At 44.8% G+C, this 25,180-nt stretch overlaps 2 protein-coding genes across 8 annotated transcripts in view; one reads left to right on the plus strand and one right to left on the minus strand.

Annotated features, from left to right (window-relative positions):
- Positions 1-14,762, plus strand: part of TRIM37 (tripartite motif containing 37) — a 53,669-nt gene extending 38,907 nt beyond the window's left edge. For 3 of the 7 annotated variants that reach the window (XM_060283095.2, XM_035139818.3, XM_060283097.2), the window contains 9 exons: positions 435-529; positions 1,997-2,197; positions 3,904-4,209; positions 5,697-5,828; positions 7,017-7,203; positions 8,525-8,643; positions 12,328-12,489; positions 13,473-13,560; positions 14,061-14,762. In XM_060283095.2, the coding sequence (XP_060139078.1) occupies positions 435-529; positions 1,997-2,197; positions 3,904-4,209; positions 5,697-5,828; positions 7,017-7,203; positions 8,525-8,643; positions 12,328-12,489; positions 13,473-13,560; positions 14,061-14,064 (1,294 nt within the window). In that variant the 3' untranslated portion in view covers positions 14,065-14,762. Of the gene's footprint in view, positions 1-434; positions 530-1,996; positions 2,198-3,903; positions 4,210-5,696; positions 5,829-7,016; positions 7,204-8,524; positions 8,644-12,301; positions 12,494-13,472; positions 13,565-14,060 lie in introns of those variants that run through there. The other 4 variants (XR_004694013.3, XR_004694012.3, XR_004694011.3 and 1 more) reach the window with 4 other exon arrangements.
- A 3,919-nt stretch (positions 14,763-18,681) lies between these two features.
- Positions 18,682-25,180, minus strand: part of PPM1E (protein phosphatase, Mg2+/Mn2+ dependent 1E) — an 84,630-nt gene continuing 78,131 nt past the window's right edge. Inside the window, exons 3-7 of the mRNA XM_035139826.3 lie at positions 24,552-24,751; positions 23,722-23,910; positions 22,951-23,094; positions 22,342-22,435; positions 18,682-21,064 (exon numbers count right to left, since the gene is read on the minus strand). Coding sequence (XP_034995717.2) covers positions 20,001-21,064; positions 22,342-22,435; positions 22,951-23,094; positions 23,722-23,910; positions 24,552-24,751 — 1,691 coding nt within the window. The 3' untranslated portion in view covers positions 18,682-20,000. The remainder of the gene's footprint in view (positions 21,065-22,341; positions 22,436-22,950; positions 23,095-23,721; positions 23,911-24,551; positions 24,752-25,180) is intronic.

Consider the following 25,180-nt stretch of genomic DNA (forward strand, 5'->3'; position numbering starts at 1 on the left):
TCTGTTCTGGGGGGTTCCCCAAGCTATCTAGAACAGATTTGGGGAGGGTGCAGGGGGAGAGGATGGGGGAATTCTGTTGTGGAAATGGAAATGTTAAAGGCTAGAAAAAAACAAGTCTTCCTGCAAGAAGAAAACTAGCAAAGCTAGAACCTTTTGGATACACTGATTTGTAGGAAGTATTGAAGCAGCTGAAGGGGTAGAATCCATTCCATCACCCTGGGACTCTCCTGCTTCATTCTGCTGCATATATGGACAGCCTCAGATGTTAGTACTTGAGTGATGTAAGTACATGTATGAAAGAGTGGTTTTATCCCATAACAATGAATTTGCTAATCTGTGCAGTTTCAAATCTATGAAATTCTTTTAAGCACAAGTAATTTTTCAGAACAAAGGCTTAAAAGGAGCTCTTTGTTTTTGTTTAAATTCTTTCTTAGGTCTGGGGAAAATGATGTGGAATACAATCACAACATGGAGTTGGAGGAAGGAGATATTGTGGAGGAGGCAGCTTCTGCCGCAGCAGGTGCCTCGGGTATGGATGGGACCCTTTTTTCATGAAACTGCATCTTAGTATACGGAGCCTCCTTTCCATCCTTCTCCTTGTTCTCTCACTGCCACGTCAGAGGCAACGCAGAGCTGTGTATACTGCAGGATTTTCTATTTTTGGAACTGCTGCATCATGTACCGTATGTGGAGATTATTGCAATGTAGGGCAGTCTTCCCATTGGCTCACAGTCATGGGAGGTTTGCAGCTGAATTTCCTTAAGGGCTTTTAAAAAACGCATCAATGGAGTGCTGACGCTTCCCAGTCTTTTTTTAAAAGAAAAGGAAAAAAAGTACTCTTAAGTAGAGCCAGCGATTGATTTCCTCTTTTGCCTTTTACTCATTTTCCTTTACCCTTGGGAGTGTTGACACTTTATCTTAAACAGTATGATCTTACTGCATAAGCTTCCTTAACTGGGGTGAGGAAGGGATGAAATGTGTGAACCTCTTAAGTATCAAGTGGAGAGGAATCCAAGGGAATAGTGCCTCTAAATTTGACTAATTCAGACACAGATTCTTCTAATGTGACTGGGATTTTTGAAAGCTCTTGGAAGGTTTCTTTTTAAATAAGCACTTAAGATACCAGTTCTAGCAAAGATCTGTCAATTATCCTGTTGGGAGGGAAGCGTTGATGGTGTTGTATTGCAGTTCTCCTGATAACTGTCTAAATCCTATTGTGGCTCAGATAGCAATCACTGGCATATGACAGTTAAATTATACCTCTGTTAGAATTCCTTCTGAGCCAGGAAATTAATTCATATTTAGCTGATTAATACCACCCCCTTTACAGGAACAGAGGTGGAGGCATAATGTCTGCAGAACTAAGTGATTGATTGTGTTCCCTAGCCTTCTCTTTTTAAAAGTGTTTGCTGTCTGTAAAATCCTCCCTCACTGGTGTCTGTCTGTAACCCACTCAATTCTGAGGAATCTCCAGTTTTGCTAATTGCGTGTTCTTAATCATCTGCTTTGCCAGAGCCCCTTAGTGGGTTTTTATATGGGTGTTTATTTTCCCCATTCAACTAACTTACAGCTGGCAACTAGATGCATTGTTTCCCTGCACAGACTTTTGCACCAAGAGTAGTTTGGCTACAATCCTGTCAGACACACATACTGTACTGAATTCGCTATATGGGGGAGTGGAGGTTGGCAACTGCAGCGGACGGGCCACTGCCCCACCAACCTCAACCTGCCCTCAGCCAGCCTCCACCTGCCTGCCTTCCTCCTCCTCAGTGTTGGTGTTGCCCTTGTACAACTAAGCAGGGAGAAAGGTGGGAACAAAATTAGAACTATCATTGGCTCTGACTCCACCTCCTGTTAGTCTCTCTGCCTTCCATCTCACCAGTCCCAATGGGCAGCAGCCACCCCTGACTTTAGAGGCCTCCACTGCTGAATGTGAAGTGCTTTGGACATTCTTAAAGCGTTATAGAAACACTAAGCATTCTCCTTCTCCTTCCAGGTGGGAGCCACGGCTATCCCACTGCAAGCAGCCGCATGTCCAGGAGGGGAGGAAGCGCACTAGGCTCTTCAGCCAGTAGCAGCTTACTTGACATAGACCCTTTGATTTTAATTCACCTGTTGGACCTGAAGGACAGGAATGGGATGGAAAACCTGTGGGGCCTACAGCCGCGCCCTCCTGCTTCACTGCTGCAGAACAGAGGTGAGTGGTTGGAACCTGCCCCCCCATCCAATCAACAGCATTTACAGGATGGAGCTTTCTGAATGGTTTCCTGTTCAATTTGCTTTGCTATACTTGGAATAGTTTTTAATGTGAAGCAACAGAATGTACTTCAATCATCCAGTTGTGTGTTTAAGTCGAAACCTTTGTGTGTCTTGGAATTGGCTGCTAAAGCTGTGCAATACTAGGTTAGTGTCTTGTCACATAGGCTCTTTTTCTGGGAAGCATTTATAGTCTGCACCAGTTTCCCCCAACCTCAGTTCTTCCCATCCTCATTTCCTAAGATGTTTTAGACCATAACTTCCATCAGCTTCAGCCATCATGGCCAATTATCAAAGTTTATGGGAGTTGGAGTTTAAAATATTTGGAGGGCACTGGGTTGGAGAAAGCTGAACCCGAACCCTGAAGACAACCAAGGGGGTGTGCATTAGGTTGGAAGTAGGCATTTGGCTTAAACCAGATATCTTAGGGTTTTTATCCAGTGTTGTCCACATAACTTACTGTTGTTGTCCAGTTTAAGAATTCTCTAATAATACATTCCAGTTTTGTTTTCCTTTAGTAGCATACTTGCTGTTGCAGATGCTTCTCCTTGGTGTTGTTTAAGATGCCTGCAGTCCTCACCCATGGCCCATCTGAGCTCTTAGAGAGGCAGGCATGATCTCAGGGCAAACCAACCATGTTTGCCATATCTGTCTTTAAAACACTGGAGATGCATCTTAGCCTTAACTGGGCACGTGCCAGAGGAAAGGTGACCTAACCATACATGTCCTTTTGTTGCTACAAACCAGTGAAAGTCAAACTTTAATGTTTTTATTTTGTTGGGAGTTAATTGGCCTGGAGCCACTGATACCTGGTTTCAGGTCACTTTGAAACAACCATTTTGTTGACTTTAGAGAGCAGAGGATAAAATGATGATCCATCTGGTACACACACACACACACACTTTTTCTTCTTTCCATAGCAACACCTCTTATACTGTCAGCTCTAAAGATAGGAAGAGAGAGAGAGAGGCTGGAACAGAACTTGGCTGCTGCAGTCTGACAAAATTAAGCAGGCTTCATGTATCAGTAGAAAGAGATGGCTTAGTGGCTTGTGAAGTTACCCAGATTCTTAGGCAGGGGGATAATGACAAGGTGGCCACTGACAGGGGAGCTCTAAATTTCAGCTAGGAGTGAGATGATGGGGAGCGAACTTTTCTGCCATTTCCATTGCCATGTTTCGTGGTACATGTGTTGCGATTATTTGAGTGGGCAGAGGAAGAGGTCTGATAAATTATATCTGTCTTGTTGGAATGCAGCTGGGATAATTGCAGCAAATTTAAGGACTTAAATGAGCATTCTGATGGATATCCAGATGCACATGATGAGCAGAACCCAGAGCTTCAGAGTGAAGGCAGTGCAGCTTCAGTTTGCCTTCACCGATGTCCCTGCATGGCCACATCTGATTGGCTTCCAACTGCATTCACTACTGCTGTGCAGACTGCATGGTTTGTGCTGGTTCTGTAGTTGCCATTATGTGTGGTGTACACAGAACAGCCAACAGAATGAAATCCTGGGCTCTGTGATTGTGAAACCAGCTGGGGAGCAGAAAAGGCATCTTCCGCAGCGCAAGGCCCAGGTATTTGCTCTCTGTCTATAGACATTGTCTTGATGGGCTTCTAACTTGTTTGCCATTTGCTCTCTGTCAAGCATCCTATTCTCTAAAAGAGAGGGATCAGCGGAGGCACCAGGCCATGTGGCGTGTTCCACCAGACTTGAAGATGCTGAAGAGGTTGAAAAGCCAGATGGCCGAAGTCCGCAGTAAAATGTCAGATGTGAAGAACCAGCTGTCGGAGGTCCGGAGCAGCAACGCTTCTGATGGGCCAGCTGCTTACTCGTTTCCTGGTGACCAGGGAACCTTAGCTACTTGTGGGACGGAGAGCTACAACAAGCTACAAGAACTTGGGAGGGAGCTGCTGACAAAATCATCCCTCTCTAGCTGCTACATACGTAATTGTAAGTGGGGAAGGGGGCTTAATTGTCCCTCTTTTGCAGAATGGGGTCTGTCTGCCTGAGAACAGAAGTATGCAGCCTTTCTGTAGCCTAGACATGAGTGCAGCTACTCTGAAGGTGGCAAAAGAAACTGACAGCACGCACTCATGGTTCCATTGGAATGGTTTTAAATAAACCTTTCCAGCCAGACATTTTGATTTGTGGATGTGCATGTCCAGGAGCTTGGAAACCTGTACAGTTTTCTGATCCAATTTCAAACCAACTGTTCCTGTACTGTGAATGTTAAACAGCTCTTTCCAAAGCAGCCACCATGATGCTGGTTCTCTTGAGGGTTGTTTTTACTCAAGTTAGTGGCCACCTGGGATTATAAGAATTCCAGGCCTGGGGAGTGTTGAAACATCAAGACTTTCAGATGAGGTTCCTCATGTGGTGTGTTTCTGGTGCTTCACACAGGGCAGAGCAGGCCTGCATAACTTGATCTGCCAAGCCCGGCACATGCCTGCTGCCTATTGTGGCTTTCTCCAGGTGCATTCCATGATGTTGCAGTCCTGTGTAGGTTGAAAGACCAGGAGGGTTATTAAGCTGCCGGGAAGCTGTGTTCTGCTTGATAGACTGCAGCAGGCAGGCCTGGTATAGAAATAATTCATTAGAATTTAAATGAAGCAAAACCTTGAATAGATTGATTTGATTTATTACAGTCACAGACCAATAAAAGTTGATGCAAACAGGTTCATTTACATAATAAGAGAACAGACAGAGGAGCCAAAAGGGACTTCTTCTTTTACTCTCTGCTTTCTCATTTGTATTGAGGATAGAGATAATTTAACTAATGTAGGAAGAATCATCGCTTACACAGCAAGATAACAGGATTTCAGCGGGTCTACTAGGTAGAGTTCTTAATAACAATTAAGTAGGAGCCTCTTAATGTACCTAAGGATCATAGGCTGCTTCCTTACCCCAGGTCAGACCCCTCATCTCAGCTCAGTATTATCTACTCTTACAGTAGTTCTCTAGGGTCTCCAGCAGAGATGGGTCTTTCCTACCTGTGCTTCCAGAAGGTGCTTTTAGCTAGACACCAGAAACTAAACCTTCTGCATTCAAAGCATGTGCTCTCCCACTGAGCTGTGCCCCCACTAGATGCTCTGTGACCTCCCATCCCCGGAACTAGAATTACGAAGCTTTTAGTCAGTTTAGGTGGCAGATGCTCTTTGAGGTACTCTGGTTTAGATACTAAATAACTTCTGATGTAGCACCAGTTTTCAGTGATGGAGAGTAATTAAACTTGCTGAGTGAAAAAGGCATGTGGGGACGTTTACCCTAAGAAAGGGAATGTCCCATGTCCCAGGGAGCCAAGTGGGATGTCACCCCCATTTTCAGAGTCATTACTGAAAGATGTGATAATGGTAACATCAGTCGGCATGTCTTTGTTTTTTTTTGTTTTTTTAATGCCGGTTATTTTAAATGTAGGTTTCCTTTTCTAAATCTTGCAGCCACAAATAAGAAAATGCATTCAAACAAAGCTAGTCGAAGTGGAGCAGCAGGGAGTTTGTCTCTGCGAAGAGCAATGGATTGTGGGGATGGAAATCTTCACTTGAAGGGAGATTGTCAGATTTCCTCTGAAGGTATAAACAGATTTTGTGTGTGTGTGTGGTGTGTGTGTGTGTGTGTGTGAGAGAGAGAGAGAGAGAGAGAGATTTCCCTGGTAACTACTGCATATTGAGATTCCAAATTGCTGTTAATAGACCTTACAACCTTGATGGCAGAAAGCGAGGAGGAATTAAAGAACCTTTTAATGAGGGTGAAAGAGGAGAGCGCAAAATATGGTCTGAAGCTCAACATCAAAAAAACCAAGATCATGGCCACTGGTCCCATCACCTCCTGGCAAATAGAAGGGGAAGAAATGGAGGCAGTGAGAGATTTTACTTTCTTGGGCTCCTTGATTACTGCAGATGGTGACAGCAGTCACGAAATTAAAAGACGCCTGCTTCTTGGGAGAAAAGCAATGACAAACCTAGACAGCATCTTAAAAAGCAGAGACATCACCTTGCCGACAAAGGTCCGTATAGTTAAAGCTATGGTTTTCCCAGTAGTGATGTATGGAAGTGAGAGCTGGACCATAAAGAAGGCTGATCGCCGAAGAATTGATGCTTTTGAATTATGGTGCTGGAGGAGACTCTTGAGAGTCCCATGGACTGCTAGAAGATCAAACCTATCCATTCTTAAGGAAATCAGCCCTGAGTGCTCCCTGGAAGGACAGATCGTGAAGCTGAGGCTCCAATACTTTGGCCACCTCATGAGAAGAGAAGAATCCTTGGAAAAGACCCTGATGTTGGGAAAGATGGAGGGCACTAGGAGAAGGGGACGTCAGAGGACAAGATGGGTGGACAGTGTTCTCGAAGCTACGAACATGAGTTTGACCAAACTGCGGGAGGCAGTGCAAGACAGGAGTGCCTGGCGTGCTATGGTCCATGGGGTCACGAAGAGTCGGACACGACTAAACGACTAAACAACAACAACAACAGACCTTACAACAGAGCAGGGGTAGTCAACATGGTGTCCTCCAAACTCCATCATCCCTGATCATTGGCCATGCTGGCTGCGGCTGATGGGTGTTGAAGTCCAGTGATGTATGGAGGAAACCCCAATGTCTACCCTTGCAATAGAAAGTTGTTCATAAACCAAACCACCCAAATTAACCAGGCTTGACAATATACAGTATATTCCAAAGTATGGATTGTGTGCTGCAACATTGGGATCCCATTGTTATAGCTTGGGTGGCCATGTGACACACTTGCCTTGCCTTTCCATAGGTTGCCTGGGAAACCCAAAGCCCAGCAGTAGGCATGGCTCCCCCAGGTCCTTGATGAACGGCTGTGCCTCAGAGCCATTGTCTAAGCCCGAAGACAGGCAGTGTGAAGTCTCAGATTCTGATGTGGGTGCATGTGGCTTAAATGGCATAATGCCTGTGGAAAAGGCCAGGAAAATCACTGCTGTGGGGTAAGTTTATGTTGCTCTGTTAGCCTGTTTGTGGCTTCAAAGAGAGGAACATCATTTTAGTCTCACCTTGTGGCTTTTGTAGCAAATTTCTCAAACTTGGGGTCCCTCTCTTTCCCATCCTCTGCATTTCACTCTTGGGAGATGCTCAGTAGTTAATGCTACATATATAATAAATTTATCTGCACCCAGAAAACCACCATATAATAAAAGTAGCCCATATTTTCTCTGGCATGCACCCGCTTTACCTTGTATTTGTTGCAAATGTTGGCTGAAGTACTGTGCTTGACAGGGGAGTATTTGCAGGTGGGCAATATGGTGGGTGGTCATTTGTAAAAGACTGATAGCCATGTAAGGCTTTGGGGCCCCAAATTGCTGTCCGTAGGTACCATGGCACCCTCAGGTGCTCCTTTGGTGCCTGGCAAGGTCCCCTGCTCCTCCCAATTTTTTAAATAGTGTTTATTCAGATTGCACAGGTGGCTGCTTTTTAATCTTTTGGGGGGGTTTATTTGGGCCAGGTGGCGCTGTGGTTAAACCACTGAGCCTAGGGCTTGCTGATCAGAAGGTCGGCGGTTCGAATCCCTGTGACGGGGTGAGCTCCCGTTGCTTGGTCCCAGCTTCTGCCAACCTAGCAGTTCGAAAGCACGTCAAAATGCAAGTAGATAAATAGGAACCGCTACAGCGGGAAGGTAAACGGCGTTTCCATGTGCTGCTCTGGTTTGCCAGAAGCGGCTTTGTCATGCTGGCCACATGACCTGGAAGCTATACGCCGGCTCCCTCGGCCAATAATGCGAGATGAGCGCGCAACCCCAGAGTCGGTCACGACTGGACCTAATGGTCAGGGGTCCCTTTACCTTTACCTTTATTTGGGTGGGTTACCTGTTTGGAAAGGGGGTTCTGAACATAGCCACTTTTTATTCTGTGAAATTGGTATTTTGGGGTGCCCATGAAGGTTTCTTACAACTTCCAAATGTGCCTCCAGGCTGGAATCCCAGTTGCTGGAATCACAAGCTGGGAAAGTGTTGCACTCAGGTCCTGTTTGCAGCCTTTCCACAGGCATCCAGCTCGCCTCTGTGCAAACAGGATGTTGGATTGGCCATTTGCCTGACCTGGCAGAGTTCTTCTGTTGTCCTTTCTTACGTAAAAGTTTGGGCATGGAGACTTGACCTCCTAGACTTGGTAGTTGTTGTCTGCATGATTTCAGTTTAACCCCAGCAACCAAGTACCTTTTTAAATAACAAAAGCTTGAGTTTCTTGGCAGTACTAGCTTAGCACTGAATGTCCTTGGCTGCTTTGTAAAACCTGCCCTGCCTCTTCCTCTTAGACCCAATTCAAATAGATGCCGCGTGGAAACAACAGAGCCTGCTGACTTAGAAAACAACACGGAGGCTGGAGAGCTGCAGGTTGTGCTCTCTGAGGGAGCCTCAGCAGGGGCAGAAGAAGGTAAACCCAAGGCTGTTTCGGTTTTGCGGGGAAACGGGCGCAATAACCAAAAAAAAGCAGGAATGTCTCTTCAAATGCATTAAGGACTCCGTAACCTTGCACATCCAAGTATTGTGAATCTAAAGAAGCAGCTGTGGTTGTCGGTACAAAGAGCCTTCTAATGAACTTCCTTCTTACTCTTCCATACGTTTGGAATCTTGAAAATCACTAGCTGGAAAGCCAAGCTGTACTTGGTAGCTTGCTTGGGGTTGGGGTTAAGTTAGTGGTCTGAGGTGCAGAGGGACTTTGTCACTTACCTTCCGTGCAGGACTCTAATGTGTTGTTAGCCAGTGAGAGAGACATAGCTGCCAAGTTTTCCCTTTTCTCGCGAGGAAGCCTATTCAGCATAAGGGAAAATCCCTTAAAAAAAGGGATAACTTGGCAGCTATGGAGAGAGCCTGTATTAGCATACCTTCTATATCCAGGAGTCTCCTGGTTCAATCTGCCCCCGTTCTTGGATCCTTGGTGGACCTTCTTCCTGTCTGAGTAAACTGTAGGAGTTGTAGTCCAATGACATCTGGAGGGCACCAGCTGGGTCTAAGCATTCAGCAACAGGAGTATCCAGAGCAAGTGCTTTGAAGGTCAGGTGTGTACCTCAACAGAATGCAGAACAAGTCTCTGCTGTAGCCATGCAGTCAGTCGGTTGCCTCTGGAGAACATTTTCCATCTCTCACCTCGGCTCTTCCATCTGTGAAACTGGAATAAGTGGCTTGCCTCACAGAAGGAGGTTGTGCTAATGAGCAAAGGGGCTGTTTATCTCTTGAGCAAGTGGGCTGAGGTTGCTGTGAGGTCCTCTTGGCAATGATTGTGGCTTAGTTGGGGTTCTTATGCATCTTTAGAATGTGGTCTAAAGCAAGCTTAGCAGCAGTGGGGAATACTTTTCCCTATGGAAACAAGAGGCCACCCTGGGGCAGGGAGTAGGTTGTTCATTTAGAAGATCTCCCCACCCACCCCCGGCCACTCAGACTTTTCTTGCAAAGCTCTGCCTTCTACCCCTGCAGGCATTTGAATTTCAATGTGTGACGGCACTAAGGTGCCAGCATCCACCACCGTTATCTGCGCAGGGCAGTCTTGCGTAGGTGTTGCAGGAGGCGTGTCTGACATCAGGCTGAAATTCCTTCTTAGTCACTCTGCTTTGCAGTTTGGCTGTCGTAGGAGGCAGCAGGAAGAAGGCAGACACACTAATTTATTGGTTTTTTTAAAACTTGCATTATGGAAAACCCCGTTCCTTCTTATTTCCTTTTGTTAAGGGAATTGGAAGCAGCAGAACCCTTTTGGTTTGGCTTTTTGTAGCCATGAAGACGGAGGATGTTGGCAGTTCTCTGTTAATACTCAAGGACAAAGTTAATTGGGAGCCTGACGTTGTAGTGTGATGCTCTGATCTGGGGAAACCTCACTCTGACGTTTAGGTTCTCTTTGTATGTGAAACAGGGAGTGCCTTCCTAAATAGAGCTGCTTGGCAGAAGCCCCACAGCACCTTGGCCTTTCTATTGAAACTCCCCAGATGTGCTTTACAGCCTCTCTGTGATCTGGAAAAGTGTTCTGATTTGCAGGGTAGCACTTGGAGAAGCTGGGTGGTATGAACCTGCTTAAGGAGGTTACGGCGCTGCCTTCAGCTGCTAAATATAGATAACGTTTTGACTTTGGAGCTTTTAGAAAAACAGTGATTCACTGATGTGCTGCTGGTGGCAAGAGGGCATGCTGGCTGGCTACCAACTGCAAAAAGCAGCTTAAATAGTGGAAGCAAAGACTATCATTAGGTGGATTTACTGAAGTAAGAGTAAAAAAGAGATTACGTTGTTCTGCAGTGAAAACAACATGTGGCTAACAGTCCAGTCCTCAACATGTGAACTTTGGAACAAGTTTTATTGATGTCAGTGGGTTTTACTTTTTAGTGCACTGAGGTTTGTTTGTAGCAGACATGGAAGCTTAACATAGAGTAGAAAAGGAATATATATAACCTGTCAGCCAGTCCAGGCCATGAGGAATTCTTGTTAAAATTCTAGCTTTCATTGAAAAACTTACAACAAACTAGAGACAATAGTTGCCAGACATGTTTGAAAGTTGGTAGCAAAAATGACTCAGAATTGGAAACCAGGAAGGAAGCAAAATGGAGAGCACTGGACTTCTTCTAAGATGCCTTCTGTTCAGATGGAACCAGGCATCTAGTGATGGGTGCTGCTCCCATTGATCTGTGGAGTCAGGACATGGAGGCTTCAAAATTTCTACTGGGGAAATGATCTGGTCATATTTGGAAGTCCTACTCCTGAGGAAATACCAGAGAGGTAGCACTCAGGTATTGATGCTGAAAAATCCTTCAGAGCATTCAGGCATCAAGATTCCATAAGTCTCCAGGAGTAGAGCATCCTAATAGATCCTAGAATTGCTACATTCAAACAAAACCTTAGTAGAAAGTGGTAAGCTCAGGATAATAGAAACCCCTTATATAATACAAAGCTGCATTAAGTATTTTTATTGTATTATTTGTTTGAACTCTGTAAACCAGAGGTCGGCAACCTGCGGCCCATGGGCCACAAGTGGCCCACGGGGGTCATTTAAACGGCTCACGAGTCGCCCCTGAACGGAGCTGCCCGCTCGGTGAGTCACCGCTCGCTGCGCTAAATGGGCGGAGCGGGGACTCACTTCCATGGCGCCGGAAATCGTGCCTGCACATGCGCAGACGCAGACGCCAGAAATCGCATCTGTGCAAATGCAATCCGGCCCACGGAGCGATCTCCGCAGGAGTGAACTGGCCCAGGTGAGGTAAACCTTGCCGACCCCTGCTGTAAAGCATCCTGGGGCCTTAGGACAGGGTTCAGAGCTTTAAAAACTAATTTTCAAAAAAAGTTTGAACTATAACTAGAAGTGAGACAGTAACATTTGTCATAGTCCTTTCTAAGGTTTTAAATAGGTTGGCCTTCCTAGGGTCATAGAACTTGTGGCTCAAAGGGCACCCCCGCCTCCCAGTTTACCCCCATGGGAATGCAGATCTTGAAACAGGTATCCATTGCTAAAGAGAAGTACCCAAACAAGAACTTGGGCCTTATCCAGGGTGAATCTGAATATCCTGCTCTGCTTGAGGATGAGGATCTGCTCTGCAACTCTGCTCAGAGTTCCCTGAGGCAGTGGGTTTGCTGCAGCTTCATCTTTTGACTTGACTGCCTAACTCTGCTCATTCACTGTATCTGAAGAAGTGTGCATGCACACGAAAGCTCATACCAAAATAAAAACTTAGTTGGTCTTTAAGGTGCTACTGAAGGAATTTTTTTATTCTGCTCATTCAGTTCTCACAATTCTGGGTTGCACGATTTCAGCTAGTGCCCATTAAAATGTGGAACTTCTTTTGTTAATTGTATTGGCTCAAAGAATAACTGTGGTGCTTCAGCTCTTCAATAATTTCCTGGGATGCTGGTTCTTCCTGTTCAGCAAGTCTCTCCCCCCCCCCCCCGCCACATCACTCCATAAGAGGTGTTAACCTCTGAGAGAATGATTTTATTCTCTTTACAAGGCTCAACAAGACTGGGAAGCTTGAATGTTTTTTAGATCTAGATTGCAGTTCTCAGGGAGGAGACTGAAGCTGTTGGTGCTTTTTTGAGAGCAGTTTTTAGAGCCTCAGCAGTCTCTTCTCCTCCTTGCTGTGTGCAGCTGGGCTTTGCCAGAAGCACATCCTTCACCTCCTGCCAGGCATGAGCAGTGACAGTGACATTGAATGCGACACAGAGAATGAAGAGCAGGAGGATGGGGAAGCTGCCAGTGCCGTTCCAGATGTCTTCAGCCAGGCTTTCCAGTCCCAGCCTTCAAGTGATGGTAGGTAAGGAGGCTCTCAGGGATCAGGGCTGGGGGAAAACTCAGCATCTAGGTCAACTTGTCCCCCACCTGGGACCTTCCAGATGTTTCAGACTACAACTCCCATCAGCCCCATCCAGTGCTGGTTGGGGCTAATGGAAGTTATAGTTCAAAACATCGGAAGGGCACTGTCCTATACGTTGCAAATACTTTCGCTTTTCCTAGTTCTGTGAGCTTCTGATTTTGTACTGCTGGTTCTTATCTAGTGCTGCTCCCAATATTGTATCTGCCACACACTCTCTCTCTCTCACACACATCGTAGTTACACCCTTGGATCCTGAAGATGCCAATATTTAAACTCTGACCCCCTCAGCGTTCCTAGTTCCAAAGCCGAGAGGACTCCCCCAAAGAGGCAATGACAGTTCTGTTGATTTGTGTGGGCCTTCTTATTGCAGCCTTAGCAACTGCATAGGCTTCATACATCACCACTCTCTCTCCTTTCACTGAAAGGACCACATTGGTGATGCTGCCTGGATGGGCACATGGTCATGAAGGCTGCCTCTTGCATGGTGTAGGACAGGCATCCCCAAACTTCGGCCCTCCAGATGTTTTGGACTACAATTCCCATGGTCCTGTTAGCTAGGGATCATGGGAGTTGTACGCCAAAACATCTGGAGGGCCGCAGTTTGGGGGTGCCTGGTTTAGGAGAACCTTCACTTGAGTGTACTTGCAAGTAGGACAAGCATGCCCTACCCATACTGCGTAGGGATCTTGGAAATTGAGCAACTCAATGCAGGCACAGTATAGTGGGCACATTGCTCAATGTGGCAGTGTTAGAGTACAGGTATTTTCCATCATATTTTTGGGGGAAAGCTGTGTGAGAAGCAGCCCCCTGCTTGCATTATATGGGTTGCATTATATAAAATACTACTACTTTTAAAAAAAGTTATTTTAAACTGCTTTTGGTGTGTTGCGTTTTAAATCCCTGTTGTTTGTGTGTTCAGCCTTTGAGCTATGCTCAGTTTTTCCTGAGGGTGACCAAACAGGCCCCGAAGACCTCCCTTTTGCCACCGGAAAGGACGGCAGCACAAGGTAAATGGCAAAGGAACTGCTATTTGGCTACTAGTTTCTGTGTGACTAGAAAGTCTCATTGTGGCAAATGACTTCAGTCACCCTTGATACATTAACTTTTATGAGGATTTGGGATCTGTGGAGTGAGGCAGCTACCAGAGAAAACTGCCATTCTGGCACAAGTAACTTTCTGCCTGGGTGATATTGTAACATCTTAAGACTTGATAGGTTTCCTCACTCTTTATGCTTCTGTCAAAAACTGACTTTCCAGGAGGATGAGATCCTGCTGAAGCATTGCAGTACATGGTTGCCTATTTGCATTGTTGATGCAGGAGACATTAGGCTGCTCTGAGAGCTACTTGCTTTGCTTTCTCCTTTTTTGTTCATAATTCTAGGCTTGGGTTCTTTAAACTAGGCTGGAAAGATACTTCAGGTGTATCCCTTCTCTGTGCTCCCCCCGCCCCCCGGAATATAGACTTGGATTACTTCTAATAAGAAATTTCTTTCTCTCTCTGGCCCAGGTAGAGCATGAGGTAGCAGGGGCTACCCAAAGCATTCATTAGCCAGTTGAAGGTGGCTGGATGAAGCATCACAGGGTCCTGCTTAATTCACCTGCATTGTTTCTGGTAATGCCTTGTGCACATTTCCTTGCTCCTTCCAGTCCTTTTCCTACTGAAAATCTAGCTGTACTTGGCTTTTCTGATCCTGCTTGGTGTCAATCTGCATCCTGCGTGCCTCTAAAAGGTGCTGGAGCCTCAGCCTTGCTCTTCATGGCTGAGGAGTTTGGGATGGGAGAGGGAGAAGGGGAAGGGAATGCCCATGCCACCTTTATTTTTAAGTGAATTGAAATGACACTAAAGCTGTTACACTTCTGATTCCTGAACTACTTACAGTGAAATGCCTCTATCCATGAGTCTCTCCTCTCTCCCCTGCCCCCTCCTCCCATTAGTCCATTTTTGGCCAGTTGAAAACACTTGTTGCCAAACTCTTTTGCCACTGTGCATTGCATCTCAGCTGCTAAAGGTGTTTTGTGAAGCTAAGCTGAATTGGCTGTTTTCTTTAAAGCATGAGTTACTGTATAAATGTTTGTTGCGTCCTCCTGAATGTTGTACTAAATGGAAGGATTTATTCTTAAATTGTCGTTTTAACTGCTGTAAAAATTCATATAGTTCAGATGAAAATGGTTTGCACTTTTAATTAATAAAATGAACATGGAAATGACAGTGCTTGTGCAGTTTAAACCACAGACCTTGGACTTAAAGGGATATTGTGTGTTGTATGGGGATGGCAGATTGTATGCAATAAATAGCTGTTAAAATGCCCTGATTGTTACAAGCTGGTGAAGAGAGAGTGCCTAAAGCAGAGAATGAGATGCATATCCTTAGGATTTCTTATCAATGCAGCAGCACTGATGATGGTATTTAAGGTTGGGTCTGCTCCAGTGGATAAACTTGGCCACATCCCTCTGCCACTTGATATACCTCTTCTCCACTTGCTTTATTGGTCATAGCTTGATTGCTGAAATCTCCCAACCCACACTTCACAGTGCCCACGTTAGACACAAAGATGTAACATTTTCTCTTGAAAGTGTAGCTTGCACTGGGTAAGGTCAATTCCAATACTCCAAAATGTCAAGCCATTTGCAAGTTCCTCTGGTGATATTTTCAGTTAGAACAGCAAGACTGTGCTTAGCAGCAGAATTGAAGTCCTGTTGTTGCCTGACGTAAGATTCCCCACCCCCCAATTTAGCTCCTTTTAAAAAGTAACTTTGTTTCCCCCCCTCTTGAAAAATGTGGTTATTTCCCTTGAAATAAGTACACAAGAGCATAATGTTTGCTGTTTTATTAAGATATTGGTAGAAGTTGAACATAGTCCTTACCTTTTGTGAACAGCTTTAATAAATAAAATATGGCTAATACATGATTCCTACTGAACTTGTGAGTTATAGGAACAAAGTCGTCAACGGGTCCCAACAGAGTAGTAAAGTCATTTCTATTAAACCAACCCATTTCATTAGTTTTAATGACAGCATAAGTATATTTCAACAGGAACTTAGTAATACACTTGGCATTCCTAGGAATGTGCCATGGTAAACTTTTTAGTAATAAGGGTGAATCTCAGCTGGCTTTCCCCAACCTAGCTTGGTTTAGACTCTCCCTACTTCTAGAAGCAAAAAAGCAACAGCCAAGAATGGTAAGTAAAACAAATCTGTTTATATTTATAAACCAAACCTTCTGATACTTGTATAATACGGTGCTGTTTAATACTGGAAGTTATAGATTAGTGTTTAATGTAATGTTAAAAGTGACTTTGTCACTTGAATGTAGTTCTTGACAGTGGGCACATTCACATGGTATGGTAAGCTCATAAACCACCATGACTTACTATACATGAGTGGATTGTGCCCACTTTGCTCCTCTCAACTTATGCTAGCAGGGAACAAATCCTGATCCCTGCTTCATCAGGGGTCATGATTTATTTTGATCCCAGCAATCTGTAGCCAAGGTTTGCTCTTGACGTACTTGATTGATCATGCTCAACATGATCCCCGGTTCAAACATAAGACTAAGCTAGGGGATCATGATTGGTCTCCTTTCAGCATAAGTGGGGCTGAGACAAAACAGCACCTAAAGGTGCATTATTGGTAAGCCATTAACTGTGGCTTACTTTGATGGGCAAACTGGGCCATTACTTGCACAACCCATTGGTGCAAGACTTTAACCTTCTCCAGTTGAAGGTTTTTATGCTGCACAGCCCTAACTCATAGGCATACACAAAGCTACAGTAGCATCTCCTTGCTTCTCTTTTTTCCATGAGAATGAGCTACATTTTGGCGGAGCTGGCTGTTCAGGTTCTCCAGAGCTGTAACGAAATTTATAGGTAACGGAAAGGACTGCTTGAATGTAATCTGCATAGTTGCTTTAATTGAAAGTTCTAGGGAAAAGAGCACTGTGCCTCTGCATAAATGACAATGGACCACTATGAACAGAAGGCAAAAGGTAATGTTATACTCAATGAGATGGAAGGTTCTAAATTTAAAAGGCATTAGCAAGTGGCAGCTGCTACTTAGGAGTGTTGGCTGCTAAAAGCCACAAGAAGCAGGAACAGGCTCTGCCAAAATAAAGGATGGATATTCTCTTCCTCATATGTCCTCCCTTGCTTTTCTGAGGCAGGAAGTGAGGGGACAAAGAAGGGAGTGCTTAGTAGGGGAACCACAGGAGTCTGCTTCTTTTGGGGGGGGGGTGAGTCACATGGAGTAGGCGGGTGTGTGCCTCCCTGGCTTCCAAACAGACAAGGACAATTGATGGCACTTCAAAATATAAATATTTTACTTCTACAACTTGTTAGTGCAAGTGAAATGGATTAATGGCTTGCTGCTCTGCTGCTATTCCATTTCTTGCAATAGGAGGCATTCCTCACAACTCTGTTAAAGCTGGAGAGAGGAGACATTAGGAGAGGGATTAAATGAATCCCTTTGAAACTCACAGTGAATAAGCTCACCAGCAGGTTTTGAACAGCCTCAGGGGAGAGGCAGCCTGGAGTCTCCTCACCAACTACCACCACTACTACTAGTGTTCCTACACAACTGATGTAGCTGATGCAGATTATGAGAACTTGAGGGCTGCTTCAGCTCTTTATTGGAAAGGTCTCATTATGCAAATGTCACCACTATTAAAATACACAGATTTACAAAACACTTTACAGACAACCAACATTAACAGTTAATAAATAGAGTTAGATACCTATATTTTTTGTACATTCTCACCAGCTAAAGGATCAAAGTACAAGATACAGAACACTGAGAATATCATTAATTAAAAAGGGGAGCTTATTGCTTACGTCAGCAAGCAGCAAATAAGGGCACAGGAGTTTGAACTGAAGAGAACTACGTCCTATCACCAGTGGCATTAAGAGAAAAACACACAGCATGTCACAAGCACTGCTTTTTTTGCCTAGTGTGTAGAATTGAGCAGCTTATATTGGACCAAAAACTACTACTTTTAAATATGTATTCTACCATGGTTGAAGACTTGCCTCACAAATGGATCCTACATACTCTACCACTATGTAATGAAAGATGAACACTTTCTAGTTGTAACAATATTTTGTACTGGACCACACTAGGAATGGATGGCAGATTCTCTCCTGTAGGATGAACAGGATGAGCAGCAGATAATCCATGTATGAATTCACACATATGGAGTTACACTTCTTTTATAAAAAACAGAGCACACTCTGAGGCTAGTACTTTCCAATTATGACTGCATGTTGGGAAGAGGTCAAAACACATTTGCAACATTTTAGAATTTTGACATATCTTCAAAGAACTGCACTTTTCCTATAGAAGCACAACTAATTGAGTAGAAGGGCATTGCCGTCTACCTTCTCCCCTGCTATGTCCTCAAGCATGGCAGCAGAAATGGCCTGCTCGTCTGTAGCTCCTCCTTTCATTGGTAACACTTGATTTGTAGCACAACGCACCTAAGGCTTGCAGATGAATGGGAAAGTGCTGTCGCTCCTTAATTTTGGTTATTCCCCCCACCCCCGGTGGGTAAAAGCCAAGACTTTTTCGCTTTCTGCACTTGATTTCTAATAATCAATAAAAAGCCATTCAGAATAATTACCTAATTCTCCCCAGTCCTTAGGCAAATTAACAGTTTGGGGAGGGGTCATAGCTCAGGGGCAGAGCACCTGCTTTCCATACTGAAGGTGCTGGGTTCAATCCTCAATATCTCTGGGTAGGGCTGTAAATATCTTCATGAAAATGATGGAGAGCTGCTGCCAGTCAGTGTAGACAATACTGAGCTAGACAGATCACTGGTCTGACTCAGTATAAGGCAGCTTTCTATGTTCCTATACACTAATGTCAAACTGCATTGGGCAAGTGATTCTGTTGAGCTAAAACTTAATCCCCATGGAATTATGTAATGTAACATATTCAGATCTTTGTACATTTAATGCCTTAGTATTTTAGATCATTCAAGTGAATATTAGCAACCAAGAGACCTCTTCTAACATACTGTCCCTGATTATTCTGCATTTCAGCTATTTAATGCTAAAACTGATTCTCTCTCTCTCTCTCTCTCTCTCTCTCTCTCTCTCTCTCTCTCTATATATATATATATATATATATATAGAGAGAGAGAGAGAGAGAGAGAGGTTTTGCTCTTTAGTATGAAGGATGGAGACAGGCAACCATCAAACCCTTCCTGAGCAACAGACAATTTGGAGTTCATCTAGTCTCTCTCATTTTACAACTGCTATAGCAAGCCTTCCTCTGGCTTTCCCCCAGTCCCTTCATACTCTGAAGGTAAGGTCTCTTGCAAGGACCAGATAAATAGCTGCGCCAAACACTACATTGCCATATTACTATCCCCTTTGAATGGGGAAGGGAGAACTGATGACCAAAAAGTCAGACAAGCAAGTTGCTGGCTCCATCAGTTCACAGGACAACATATCTGAATATCAACTAGCTTTATATCAGTTTGACACCTGAGATAAATTAGGGATTGGGGAGGACACAGTGGTGGAAATGTTTAACCACCACTACTATTATTAGATTAAAACAGTTTTAACATTATTACTTTTTTAGTTTAGAAGACTAAAATGTCACTAAGCACCCCCAAAAGACTCCAAGCTATTGAAATTTCAATATAGTTTCAACTTTAGCCACAGAAAATGATCTTTAAAAACTACAAAAATTAGTATTCCCTCTTTTTTATATGTTACATGGGGGCATAGATAAGATGAGTCTTAACTGGATATACAACAGGGGCTAGGAGTGCTCAAGTGCTAGATTCAACCCCCCTATGGCTTTTAATAATGTACCTGCAAAGGCCTGCTGCTTCCACAATGGCTCTGTTAACCTTAAAGAACCACCCCGCCAACTACAACCTGGACTACTTCTCTCTTCCTCTCCCCTTCCCTCCACCCCACCTACAAAAACTGGCAGGTTTTATAAACAAGATCCTTCAAAAAATATTGCTCCACAGAACTCATCTCAAACAGGTAACACTTTTTTTTGGCAATCTCTCTTTTGAAAGAATCTCTCTCCTATTTATTCCACTGTCACTGTCAGTATCTAGTTGCCATGAGCAAAATGAAGCTATAGATACGTGTTTGTGTATGTGGGTAAGAGAATGTGTATGTGACATTGCTGAGAGAGAGAGAGAGACTGGCACACCAGCCATTTTATTTTATTTTTAGACTGAAACACACATTCCTAGGATCTATTTACATGAGTGGTGCATTCCACGATCACATGGTTCTGAAATGCTCACTCTTTTAAATTTACTCCTCATTCTGTGAATGCCTAACCTAAACTATTGGGGGGGGGCAGGAGCATAGCTGCCAAGTTATCCCTTTTTAAAGGGATTTTCCCTTATGCTGAATAGGCTTCCTCGTGAGAAAAGGGAAAACTTGGCAGCTATGGGCAGGAGAGGTGAATACAAAGGAGCATGCTACTTTGTACACCTCCAGAGGAGCCCAGGGTCTGATATACAGTGACTCTGCCTTTGCAGCAGGTGAATACTCTTGCCATGACCCCGGCAACAACTAGAGAAGCCCTGCCAGAGACGGCTTCTTATCAACTTATTTCTACGGCTGTTCTCACTGCAAGGTGAGGCCAGAGCTAACTCTTCTGTGGGGGAAAGCAGCCTGTTCTCAAAGAGAAGCATGTGGAGCTTGGGTTTGAGTTTGGCTAGTCGCTGCCACCGCTTTGCATCACAGAAGTGAAGGGGAGAGAAAATGGAAGCTCTTCCTCCCCAAGATTCGAAGTGCTCACCTTCAAGCCTGCTGGAGATGCTGTACTCGTGTGGGCTTGTGGAGCCAGAAGGAAGAGAGGCTAGCTGCTCCTGGAGACTGCTCTGCCCGCCTGCAGGAGGCACAGGTTCGGCTACTGTCTCATTCTCTGCTGATACACCCTGACCCAAGGTTGCCCTCTTTGGTTCACAAGTGCTGAACCATTGATCTGAGGACAGGCGTTTTGTACTCTGAAGTTTGCTAGCTTCTATTTTCCTCAGGTCAATATAGCCTGGGTCTTCCAACACGTTGATCCTGGAACCTGCACTCAAGGTAGTTCTGTCTGTGAAAGAATCCACTCTCCCATCGTACCCTAGATCAGCAGGTGCTGAGACCTGGTGCTGAGGCCATGGCCTCTTGCAATCCCCGTGGTTTTCTTTATTGTCGCCGTTGTCTTCTTGCCCACCTTGGAAAGAGTTCTCTGTCCACTCCGACTCCTCGCTGATGCTTACGGCCGTACTCATGTCCCTGAGAAAGACCACAATGACAGTGATGTTGTCGCTGGAGCCAGCATCTCGAGCTGAAGCCACTAATTTGTGGGCCACCATGCTGCTATCCCCATTGTTCTCCTTCAGGTGGTCAGCCACCACTTTCACTGCTTCATCAGGGTTCACGGTGTCATAGAAGCCGTCGCAGGCTAAAATGAGGTAGTCTTCCGATCCATCCAGAACTGTGGAGCCCGAGTCCGCATCCCCACAGATGTATGGCTTGTGTTCTGCATCACCTGTAGTAGGTGGGTAAAGAGATCCAGAGAAAATTTAGGCAGCTGTGAAGTTAGGATAGATCAGTGAATTCTCTTTACCTCTTGGCTTATGGCAGCAGAGAACTGCTGGAATAGTGAAGGCAGAATGCTCACTGGTTGGGAGACAAGGGCTTGAAACCTCTTGGGTGGGGACTCACTTCTAGCTCTCATTTGGCATGAAAGCCAGAAAACATGAGAAGAGGTGGAGCAAATTTAAAAGGCCTAGGAATCGATTGATGATTCAGAATGCCATCTTTTCTAAGCTACTGGCTCATGGGAGTTTAGACCTCAGGTTTGGTAAGAGGCCCACTTTTGGATTTGCACTGCTTTATGGGGATGAGAGGAAAGCTGTAAATCAAATTGGACCTTGCAAATTCAATGGGAATTCCTGAGTATAAAAAGCCAATTTTGTCTCGTGTTGAGTTTAGCATGCTGTCTTTCTCCCATACTCTGCTCATAAAGCACAGCTCTCCTAAGCAACAGCTCCCCACATTCTGGGATGTTGCTGTAGCACTGCCTTTCCAGGACAGTGGAAAGACAAGTAACTACTGCATTGGACATGCCCCTGCTTATCACAACAAATGAGCCCTGCACCATGCTCTCTGGTGCAGTCAGAGAGTGCCCCACTCAAGAGACGCACTGGCAAAATGCATCTGCTCCTCTACTTATAGAGCCATCTGGTCACACTCTGGTTTAATTGGAAGTGCAATAATCTTGTGCTGTTAATCCAATAAACACCTCAATTATGACTACTAGACTTCAAGATGGACACATTGATTTGGCAAGGGAATTCTGAAGTTGGAGCTGCTTGTCCCCTCATCAGGTATACTACTCCTGAAAGCTTCCACTTTAACTAATACAGCAAACAGCTGATTATATTTTCCTCCATGCATCTGCTTAGTGTTTTATAAAGGCATATCTTTCTCTTCCCAGCTTTCTGAACTGAAAAGCTCCAACCTCTTTGTTACAGGTGTTCCTTTTTCTGTACTTCCTCCAGCTCTACAATATTCTGAGATGAGGTGTTCAGTCAACCTAGATCTGAAGACAGATTTTCATAGCAACACTGTAACATCCCTTTCCCAGTGCTTAATTTGCTTTGTTCGCTACTACAGCACACTGAGCAGATGTTTTCATTGGATCTTTCACTGTGATTACAGTATCCCTTGGTTGGGAAGTCACAACCAATTTAGAAACTATATTTAGTCACTAAAACTCATAGGGGATAATAAGAAAAGGAAGACAGGATTTCAGTTTCCTACCAATGGCTCTGGAGACAGACAGACTCCCATTGACTCGCCAAGCCCCAAACCAGACCACGCAGCCTCCAAGGGCCTCAATGCGCTTCTTCTCATCCTAAACCAGAAGGGAACACATAAGCTGGTCAAAGGCTGATGCTGGGGATTCTACTAAATATTTCAGTGCATGCTGTCTCTCGCTCTCACATACTACAGTTTACTTGCTGTGGCAATTTTCATCCATTTCCCTCTGAAGTAAAAATATGTTGGCCCTAAATTAATGGCTAACTACAGTAGCTACCGGTAGTAGGCAACTGGACAGTGGGTCTGACAGGGCCCAAATCAGAAGTACAGAGGGATTGCCATCATCCATCAGTTGCTTCAAAAGACACATCTTTTTCTTCTGCTTTTCCTGGCACACAAAAACTGAACCATTTGACTATTATTGGTTTTTGGTTTTTTTTAAAAAAAATAATACTGTTTAACTTCTGTTCTTATGATGATGTATTTGTTCCAAAGTTGCTTAGAAAGCTTTTATATAAATAGTGCCGTGACCACCACACCTGTTTCCCTTCCTGTGGGGCTAGACGCTAGAGAACCATCCACTCTGCCATTATCCCAGGCAAGGCTCACCTCACGATCCGGTTTATGAGGTTTCATCAGCTCCACTGCTTGGCCCCCCCTGACAAGCATCACCTGGGAGTCTCCCAGCCAGGCCACATACAGCATGTTTCCTCGGATGAACGTCACAACACCTGTGGTCCCACACCGCAAGCTCTAGGGAGAAAACAGAGCCTTAGCCTTGCTATAGACTGGCAGAAGCTGCCTGGCTGCTTCAGGCATTTTCAAACACACATCTCAACTGCTAGACTGTGAACTAAGCAGGTGGTTGGATTGATGAACTATTTACTGTCAGATGGGCAGCATATAAATAATAAAATTGTTGTTGTTGTTGTTGTTGTTGTTGTTGTTGTTGTTGTTGTTGTTGTATATTTGAAGCCTATGGAGTATCAAGCAAAGATTTTACCAAGTTGCTCTAATGCACCAATGTGCAGTTCTGAGTTGTGCCTCTGCATATGCTGGCATAGAAAGTGAAATAGCCCCAATAAAGTGGAAGTAATTCTCTGAGGACTCTTGCCCCTAGCTTGAACCACCCTTCCACTGAAACACACAGCCTTTGGAAGATTAACTTGTACCACAAGTTGCTCCAGGTAACAATTGTTTATTCTGTGGCTGGCTGCAGAAGTGCTCCCTGTTGCAGATCTAATGGTACAAACAGCTGCCCCAGGAAGAAAGCTTTGTCCAAACTTCCCCACTCCTCAGGGGAGGCCATTTAGATAGTCTCAAATAACTGTTGAGCAGATTTTTCAGAATTAACCTCCACCCTTAATGTTGCTCATTCACCTCTCTGGCTGCCTTCTGCACAAAGCGTTCATCCGTCACTTGGAAGGCTTTGCACAATGCCTCTGCAGGGTCATGCTGGAACATCTCTTGGTGCACCAGGTTCACATGGAGGTGGATGGAAGCATAGATGGCAGCATCCACTCCTCCGTGGCCATCAAATACTGCAAAATAGGCCTGCTCCTCTTGATCCTGCCAAGAAAAGGGCATTGATATGAAGAACATCTGAGAACGAGGCTGAGAAAGGCCACCAACCAACCTGGAGTTTTAAAAGAGGATTAGACAAATTCATAAGGAAAAGGGCTATCAACGGCTGCTAGCCATGATGGCCATGCTCTGCATCCACAGTTGGAGGAAGCAATGTTTCTGAATACCAGTTGCTGGAAACCACAAACGGGGAGAGGGCTCTTGTGCTTCCCACAGGCATCTGGCTGGCCACTGTGAGAACAGGATGCTGGACTAGATGGGCCACTGGCCTGATCCAGCAGGTTCTTCTTGTATTCATTAAATAGCACAGGCAAACAGCTACAGCTGTTGGCATTTTAACTGGGGTTGGGGGACAAAAGCCACACTCGATAAAGAGCTAGGTGACTTGACTATTAACAACTGATTAAGTGGTTGCAACAGGGTTGCTGGTTTGGTGATGTTTCTCTGTCCACTATTGGACAGTCATTAGCTACATCGACATCACTAAGCTTATCTGTGGGTACAGCAAGTGCCAATTTCTTTCTGTCTCAGAACATACCAGGGATCTGTTGGCTCTTGTCCCACCTGAGGTTTGATAACGTGTCCTAGCTGCCTCCCACCCATTCTTTCCTCAAAAAGCTCTTTACCTCAAGGTTGAAGAGGGTGTTGAAATCTGGAATGCAGACATGTTTGTCTTCCATCTTGCGGCGCATGTTCTTAATGGCATGAATGGATGTTTCATAGTAACGGTGGGGCTTCTGTTGAAGGGGAAAGTCCTTTACCCAGCTGCTGCAAACCTCATGGAGTTTGCTGAACACTGTACGAGCCAGCTTCATTGTTTCTACCTCTAAGAGACCGGAGAGGAGGAGAGGAGAGGAGAGTGGATATGTGGTCTCTGCTGAAATAAGCATCATTGTGCTGACCAGGAACTTCCAGTGTGGGAGTGGGAAACCTGTGCCCCCCCCAGATATTGATGGACTCCCAGCAGCATGGCTCCAGGGTCAGAGCAGGAGGGAAACGTAGTCCAGCAACATCTGGAGGACCCCAGGTTCCTCAACCCTAAACGGATAACCTCTTTTCCGTCTATGTTTTATAGAAATTTTCAAATGTGTATCAACACTATGTCACATGCTTATAGCAAACATACTAATTTCCAGTCCCACTCTGCAGATCATATGCAGAGATCCCTTCACACAATAGTGAGGTCCCCGGTAGTATTTGCATAGTCTACCTTCTGTGGTGCTTTCACAGTCTTAAAATGAACCTTAAGTAGGCA

Source organism: Zootoca vivipara, chromosome 14 (genome assembly GCF_965207765.1).
Source record: "Zootoca vivipara chromosome 14, rZooViv2.hap1.1, whole genome shotgun sequence".
Lineage (NCBI taxonomy): Eukaryota > Metazoa > Chordata > Lepidosauria > Squamata > Lacertidae > Zootoca > Zootoca vivipara.